Source organism: Oncorhynchus mykiss, chromosome 5, assembly GCF_057628025.1.
Source record: "Oncorhynchus mykiss isolate SJ-2025 chromosome 5, ASM5762802v1, whole genome shotgun sequence".
NCBI classification, from domain to species: Eukaryota; Metazoa; Chordata; class Actinopteri; order Salmoniformes; family Salmonidae; genus Oncorhynchus; species Oncorhynchus mykiss.
In genome coordinates, this window is record NC_143026.1 from 78,533,145 (window position 1) to 78,541,985 (window position 8,841).

Consider the following 8,841-nt stretch of genomic DNA (forward strand, 5'->3'; position numbering starts at 1 on the left):
TGTTGTTTAAAAAAAAGTATGGTTTTAGTGTTGATAGACTTTTTGATCGCTCACGCTGAGAACCCTCCCGCTTGCTGTCTGTCCGGAGCGCTTGTCTCGAGCGTTGTGCTCCTATAGAACAGCTGCTGCGCGAGGACCACCTTCCCGGTTCCCACCGCAGCAACCCAGCATCACAGCTAATCAAACCATTAATTTTCACCATCATAGAGAGAGGGAGAGATATATGCCTGCTGCATTTGCATTTAGGGTACAGTTCTCGCAAAATGAATGCGGTCACAAGATAAACTGAAAAGTAGCCTAAAGAAAGTCTCATATATCCTCATGTTCGATTAAATACAAATGTACTCATAACTTTGAATCTGTAGGTGACTTTTAAATCTATAGGAAATAAATTGTAACACTTTAAATCCAGGGATTCGAGATGAAGATTAGGCTTCAGATAAAAAACGAAAAAAACGAAAATTTGATGTATGTTCATTATGTAAAATGAAAACGAATATTATCGTTATCATTTGGGCTACAGAGGTAATTTTAGGAGTTATCGTTTTGGCTCCTTGATAACCTAATTGACTGCACGTTATCAAAATATAAACATATTATTTTGTCTTTGTAGGCCTATCTCACATTAACACCATACGCTTTTAGCCTGCAGACAGTTTAATGCCACATGGGGTTTTGAATGTTTGGATGGCAATGCAGTTCCAAGTTCAGACCTGGCAGCCCCGGACGTCTGACCCAATAGAAGTATCCAAGAATATTCATTTTAGTATCATTCCGTCTTTATTCAACCCTTTTCTCCATCTAATAAACTTTATAAGTTTATTTGCTAGTATAAGTGAATTTGTACAAAAAACAAACAAACAATCATACATATGAACAGTCCTTTTTCTGTCATGGCCTCGACTCGATGCTGCAGGCAGTTCGTGGTTACGTCAGAACTGTCTCTCAGTCATTAAATATTACCTCCTTCTCCTTCTGTAAAATTGTCTGTCATATATTGTCATCTTCAAATGTATTGTTCATCGTTCAACGCAGTTACTCACATCAAATGTGGTTAAAACAGTTTTTCTGACAGGAATCGTCTTGTTCTAGTTTCTACCGCTGATGTTGCGTGCCGGGCATGGGGTTACCCAGCGGGTTCAATGCCGGTTGGCCCCCCGGCCCAAGGCCATGGATGAGTACTCTCGGGACAAGGGGTCTCTGGAGACCGGGATGTGGTTGCTGCGGAGTCCGGTACATACTACTGTACATTGCTGCGGCTGCTGCGGCTGCTGTCGTGCTGTCCATGGTACCCAACAAGCTCGGGTGGTAGAAATAGGGCGACGGGAACATTCTTTGTAAGGCGGAATAATTTCCGGCTTCAGCCAGTAGCTCTAATCCGACCGCTGTCTGTCTTTTCCACTTCGTCCTGAAATCAGATCAAAATACAACAAATCAATTATTTAACCGGTTCAGGCTCCGAGAATTCCCCAAACGGGCCCTTAATTGGTGAGGCCTAATTATTTGCAGCATGAATCGGTGGTTATGACTTTAATTAGCCCAGGCAAAGGACCTGTAGCTACATCCAGAAAATGTATTTCAAGTGTACAGTGCAATGCCTATATTTGGTTGATAAGATCATAGATTCATTTCAGGTCATTACTCGCTCATTGATCCTTCTCGTTAGGACTCAGCATAAACTAACCAAGTATGCTGTGAACATTGGCAAATTTACTTGAAGATGTTATATTATACCTAAATCATTTATAAAAACGTATGTGTTGTACTATAGGCTGCTACATTCAACGAGAAAGATAACTGCAGGATCGAAAAAATGATTGTAGTCATAACATATTTCGTCATTATATTGGGTTGTGTCTTTGTCTTACTAGGTGGGCGCTGCTAACACTAATCTTGGCTGACATATTGGGGAAATCTTAACAATGACGCCAGAGAGGCAAATTGTGCATTGCCAACATCATGTGTTGTTCAGACAGACTTTAATAGTCCCAGAGTGACGTGTATTTCAATAACCAATACCATGGAATAAAACGGTGTGGGTTCATCTTGTAAATATATCCTTGTCTGTTCCATGACAACCATTTTCATTAGGCCTGTTTAATTATTCCCCTTGATCTGTTCTTAAGTTATTCTATTCTATTCTGTCTGTTCAGTAGGCCTAATTAACTTAAATCCATCCACGTTATGGGTCTGCATGAAAAGGCAGTGCACTTGAAACATAAAAATACACCAAACTGCACTATTAATTAGGAACGAAATTAACTAAACAACACATGCATCCACCTTAAATCGTGTTATTATGGTCTGAAATTGCATAGGCCTACTACTGTTATTACAATGTTATAATAGTATTATATTAATGTAAATAATAATACCAACGTCACCACCAACAAAAACCATCAAATAGGCATAACAAAAAAAAAAGGCTAATAATAATAGCCCAATAATAATAGAAATTATACAAATTAAATTAAATTAAAATTAAATGATGAAGATAATGATGCTTTGAAGTAGGTGTGACATACCGTCGGTTTTGGTACCAGGTTTTCACCTGTGTGTCGGTCAGGTTGAGTGCTGCGGCGAGGTCCATGCGATCCTGCACGCTGAGGTATTTTTGGCGCTCGAAGCTTCGCTCTAACTGGTTGAGTTGGTGGTCTGAAAAGGCGGTCCGTGCTTTGCGAGGTTTTTTTGACCGTGATTGAGGACTATCTCTGCTACTTGAAATTTCCCGTTCATTCTCTTCTTTTGTTCCTGAATGTGAAAAATTATAGAACATATTCATTAGTGGACAATCATTTCAGTTTTTAAATAATTAAAGCCTTAATGGTTCAATGGCTCAATGAAAAATAAATTAGCAACAAATACATTGTCTATTAGTCCTGAGTCAAAATAAGGTCAAATAGGCCTACGTATTCTAACAAGGAAAAATATAAACCAATCGAATTAAACAATTGGTTTTAAACGTTGAACCTCTCACAATAGCCTATTATTTCATAAAGATGAGCAGTCCAGTTGAAACTGAAGCATTGCAGTCACTGACTGCACCTGTCAGACAGCTAGGGGAAAAATCAACAGCCTATAAGAAATTCGGACTGTATTTGTCAACTTAAGTTTTTAGCAGTAAAACTGGGAAATCGATGTGTCAATCTATCTATATTTGTAGCAGTTTCTGCCCGCTTGTGATCCCCCCTCTAGGAAGAACAATAATCTCTCTAATTGACCCACTAGGGAGTTTTGCGCACGGGGAACATATCTAGTCAGCCTTACATCTGTTTTCGGTTCTGTTATGCTAAATAAAAAAGGGAAAATGAAAATCAACTCTTAAATATCATTGTCTAATAAGACAAAAAAAAATAAAAAATAAACACACAACATGATCTACATTCAAGGTAGTTATATTGTACAATAGATATGTATTAATTTACAAATAACTGTAGGCTACTACCAACATATAACCAACTAGCCTGCACTGTTAATTTGAATTTAAGATGCCCATAGTCTTATTCTTATTGTTGTCATTATTGTTGTTAGACTATTATTTGTGCAGTTGGCCTAGTCAATTTGATGGTTATCTTCCAGAAACATATTTTATAGGCTGCTATCAACTTTTTTATGGAAAGAAAATGCAAAAGTATTATAATTATACTACTTTCTGATGTGGAATTGAAGGACAGATGATAGCGTTATATTCCTTTCTGGAATTAGTTTTCAACGTGGTCTACATTCAAGGCAGTTATGCTGTACAATAGATATGTATTAGTTTACAAATAACCGTAGGCTACTACCAACACATTATTGTTGTTAGACTATTATTTGCGCAGTTGGCCTATTCAATTTGATGGTTATCTTCAAGAAAATATTTCTACAGGCTCCTATCAACTTTTTTATGCACAGACAATTCAACACAAATATGCTTTGGATGTATTTTACACACCATTAGCTTATACTATGACAGCCTACCCAATAAAACAAGTTTATGTGTACACTAAAACCTAATTTACTCCATCCAATAACTATACCATAAAAACATATTTCCATATAAATGTATCCTAAATATTCACTTACCGTTGCATTTCATTTCCATATCCTCTCTTTTGTCCAACTTGCTCCTGTTTTCATCTTGTTCCAACTTGGCCCTGAAGCCATCCCCACTGTCCCTGGCACTCTCTGGTTTGGGGATGTGATGGGGTGACGGTACGCTGGTGCTGTAAGGTGCGCACGCTGCTAGAGGTTTACTGTCGCCTAAAATGTCTTTGATTAAAAACGAAGAGGTGGCAGTCCTGGGGGCACAACCGGCTCCAGCCCCTAGCTGCTGTGGCTGAGGCGATAGCTGCAAACTCCCTGGCTGCAGGTGGTGGTGGTGGTGGTGGTGCGGTAAGCTGTCTTGGAGCAGATGCGGCTCGGCGTGCTCCATGGTGACGGAGATTGGGGAAGAAGGGGCCGTTCCCACCGTATCTATGTCCGAACATGACGGGGACGGGGTGACCTGGCTCCGACTGAAATCCGCTGTCCTGCTGTCACCGAGGCGGAAATCTCCGTTCATTAGCGCAGGGTTAACAGAATTAGTAGGGTTGGATAAAATAGTGTCTATTCCAAAGTTAGAGCCGCTGGACGATTCCATAGTAAGAAAAGCAAAATATATGGAGATTTAAGTCTTCATAACAACATTAGGACACCGGTTATATGCTCCATTTTATTCAAAACCGATGAAAATTATAATATAACACAAACCGAGGCACATGTACACCTAAAAGTCAAACGAATTTATGAGTTGAAATGGTCGGGAAAATAAACAAAGCCGGAATCCACGTTTTATATTTCTAGAAAATGGTAAGAAAAAAATACGGTCCAAGAAGATGTTGTTACATTCGATTGTAAATGAGCAGTGGGTCTGTCTGTGTAGTCCACGTCCTTTTGTTATGGCTATTGAACTTTCTCTCTAAGTTGAGGTGTGGAGATTCGGAGGGATAACTCCTGGACATCACGCTCCCCCTTTGCTTGTAATCGTTCTAGTGTTGCTCTACATTGACTTCCTATACTGACGTCACGGCCCACCGCGAAGGGAATTAATATTTTCTCCTTATCATAACGCTCTCCGCGTTTCTCTCTTCCTCTCCTGTCATTGGTTACAGCGTGACGGGCCCCGCACCTCACCAATCAGGGAGTTGTTTCTTCATCTTGACAATCTCGAGCCAGCCATTGCATTCTTGATGCTCGTTTGAGCCATGCGTCGCCTATAGGACTGTGCCTTGACATAAGCCTTCTTCATGTAAGCAGGGAAAAAAACAACCTGAATTGTTGTGTTTTAAAGGAGTGTTAAATAGGAAGAAACTAAAACGCAGCACTGGAAATTCACTTGCATCAGTCTGTTTTTATACAGAGTTTGTTTTATGCACGTGTTGATTTGCTTTTATCTTACACATTCTAACTGCAAGAATGGATTCAACACTTTCGAAATAGCATTACAATATCTTTCTGCTAAATTGTAACATGCTTGACGTTTCTAATATGTCAATTGTTTATCTCCGTTACATAGAATGATCTTTGGTTGTATTTTTTTGTGTCAGGCTTTGTTAACAGAGTTGCGTAATTTAGGGAAATTGTGGGGTGAATATTGTGCATTTGCCAAACCACATTTTGGTTTAGCCTATTTTCCCTATTATTTTTTATCACATTTTATCAATTGTGTATTGCATTGCTAGGTTTTATATGATCCTAAACCATGTCTAGCCTATCGTGTATGGATTGTACCAGTGGTAATACATTGCAGGGATGTGAACGGAGACAGGAGTGATGAGATTTAGCATTACATATCTTGTTAAATGGGAGGAGTGGTAACTGTCATGACAGCACACAGCTCTCCACTCTAATTAGTACAGTAATTATGAGGCACTAATGAAGGATCAAAAGTATTATAATTGTACTACTTTCTGATGAGGAATTGAAGGACAGATGGTAACGTTACGTTCCTTTCTGGAATTAGTTTTCTTTGACAGAATGGCATGCTGTGGGTACAGGCTCTATATATTTCTAGTCTATTCTATGCGGTTTATTGGTGCTCTAAAAGATTCCTGAATTTCTTTTTTTGGTATTTTTCCTGATTGTGCGACACACGCTACACCTGGGTCTGAGGAGGAGATATCAACATTGGCATTTTTTTCCTGCAGATTCTCTCCTCACTCTTCCTCTCCCTTTCTCTCTCACTACCGCAGGTTTGTAGTGTGATGATGGTGATGGTGTTTTCCCGAGCTGGCTGCGGCGGTACCATACCTGTTAGAAACATTATTCTGCAACGGATCAAGCTGAGATTTGGTCTTCGGGTCGGATTCCACTGACACACTGGCGTGGGACTAGTCATCCTAGGTTGGTAGTCCTTTGATATCTGTTTTCTGACTTCAAATTAAATTAAACTGAGAACATTGAATTATCATTGATTTTACTCGTTGTTATTTGTTAATTGTATTTTATTAGGATTATTTGGGTATAGACATTTTAAACCAACATATGATTATAATTTTGTTATTTCATTCGAAGATACAAGGTGATTTATTGTGAGAGTTCATAGGTCTAATTTAAAAACCATCGAGCACGTATTGCACGTAAGTTGTAAAAAGTACACTGTTACAAACATTAATGATTCGTAAAATCAATGAATGTCTTTCTTGATTAATTAGGCCAATTAATATCATACATTTATTCATTTCATCCTGAAACGGCTTAAACTTCGAGGGAATTGATGAATTGCTCGGCTTATGAATATTATCGATAATGGCAAAGACGGTGTTCGATGGAAATCAGTTAACGTTGTTCACCGACACAGACAGGATATCGACAAAATGGACATCTTTGGAAACTAAGCTCTTATTAACATTTTCAATATTTTCAGCTATTTCTATCCAATCCAAGTCCCATATAGGCTACCTATTTTATATTGCTATATTCAGTATATGATATTTTGTTGCTGGCTATTCATTCATATAAACATAGACATGCAATGATGATCTGTGGTTGAATAGCCTATAATTACAGCCTATATTATATACCTTTTATAGATGTTGCATATATTTTTTCCAAGACATGTTGTGTATGTGGAATTAACAATAATTTACCATGACAAATTTACGAGATGTATCAAATAAAATGGAAAGATGTGGAAAGTAAAATGTATTATTTACACACATTTTTATTAAATAGAATATCAAAAGTGATTCCTTGAGGGGCTCTTTTGGAATGCGCTCCTCTGGTGCACCACAGACAGCTCAGGCTTGATCAGACGAATTCTCCACACAAGGCGGCGACAAAGATATCCTACTAGATTATTATGCACAAAAAAGCTATATGTCAGGTGAATTTCAAGTTGATAAAATGTGATCATTAACGAAACTTCTGTTGTGATTTATCGATTTTAATAACAATATCAAATTGTTTTAAACCGTGGTAGGCCTGTACAAACGTTTATGAAGAATGATGGACACAGGTCTATCTATCTAGCGTACATTTAGGCTACAGGTGAGAAAATAAACAAGAACATTCTTATTAGCCTAACTCAGGTTTAAGTTACCTTGATTTCAGTTTATAGGTAAGTCCAAAATAGATAACATTATGTCAAAACAAGATTAGAATAGGAATGATGTGCCAGAACACATAATTCGCGTGTTTACAATGTCTAAGTCCACCACAATGTGGGAGAGGGAACAATCTATACGCAATTAATTTTTCTATTTACCTTTCTCTAAAGTACAAATCACTACAGACGATCAAAACGATGGTGAAGCATGCCAGTCAGTCTGTTAAAGTGGACATTGCATGTTCATTAACAGCCAACTAATTGAAACGGCTCTTTGAGCAATAATCAATCGCTTTATTAGGTTTAAGGTCGCAGCAGGAACAAATTGAATACTACCAGTTAAGGTATCATCTTATCAGCCGCGACTGATGGTCGATGATCGGACAGTGAAATAGTAGTTTGCACCGCATTGATTATCTCGCTGCTCCGCGTCGAAGCTGTCACTCCAGTCCACTGCCGATCGGTCGACCTTTGCTTTGGCCAGTTGCAGCCTTTATACAGAGGCAAGACACATTAGGCGGTCAATCAATGCAGGCACATAAGGCCAACCAAAGCCAGGCCAACTAACTAAAGCAAATATTTTCATTGCATACTTTCATAATGTCGGTTATAGGAATACGTTTTAAATTTACAGTAGACTAGCTATGTTGTGAATATTGCTTCAAACTCAAACAAATGATCTACAAACATGTGTGTGTTGACAATCTGTAAGATTTCCTCCTGTCCAATTGTAATTGAAATTATAGACACATTACCCTTAGATTTTAGGGAAATGTGTACTTTGAGTACAACCTTCGTATAACTGTATTATCTTAGCCCACAATGTTTTGTTATAATTTATTTAGAGGGCTTGCGTTTCCCGAGCCCCCTCAGTAGCCTTTACCAAAGGCAGCCCCCGCACCTCTCTGATTCAGAGTGGTTGGGTTAAATGCGGAAGACACATTTCAGTTGAAGGCATGAAGTTGTACAATGGCCTAGGTATCCCCCTTTCCCTTCCCTTTCCCAAATAAAGTGGCAGGGTCAGACTGTTGAAATGACATATTGTACCTTTAACAATTCACATGACAGTATACATTAGGTGTGTGTATGATGATACATTATGTAGCCTATATTTTCTATTAACTCACTTCCAGTTGATCAATGTCCAGGCACCAATATCACACTTTACATGCAGGGTCAAATTACAAATGATGCCTTTAACCATCTGCATTATGTTAAAGTGTAGGCCACTGAATTAGAAAAGTAAAACAGATTATTTTTAATAAACAGCTTCA

The 8,841-nt window shown here is 38.4% G+C and overlaps 1 protein-coding gene across 1 annotated transcript; it reads right to left on the reverse strand.

The window, feature by feature from the left end:
* Positions 1–761: 761 nt before the first annotated feature.
* On the reverse strand, positions 762–5,043 carry LOC110524596 (barH-like 2 homeobox protein). Its single transcript, XM_021604409.3, has 3 exons — positions 4,066–5,043; positions 2,526–2,751; positions 762–1,408 (listed from the first exon to the last, which is right to left on the reverse strand). Exons 1-3 carry the CDS (start codon positions 4,619–4,621, stop codon positions 1,096–1,098), a joined length of 1,095 nt encoding a protein of 364 aa, XP_021460084.3. The 5' UTR covers positions 4,622–5,043; the 3' UTR covers positions 762–1,095.
* Positions 5,044–8,841: the final 3,798 nt, after the last annotated feature.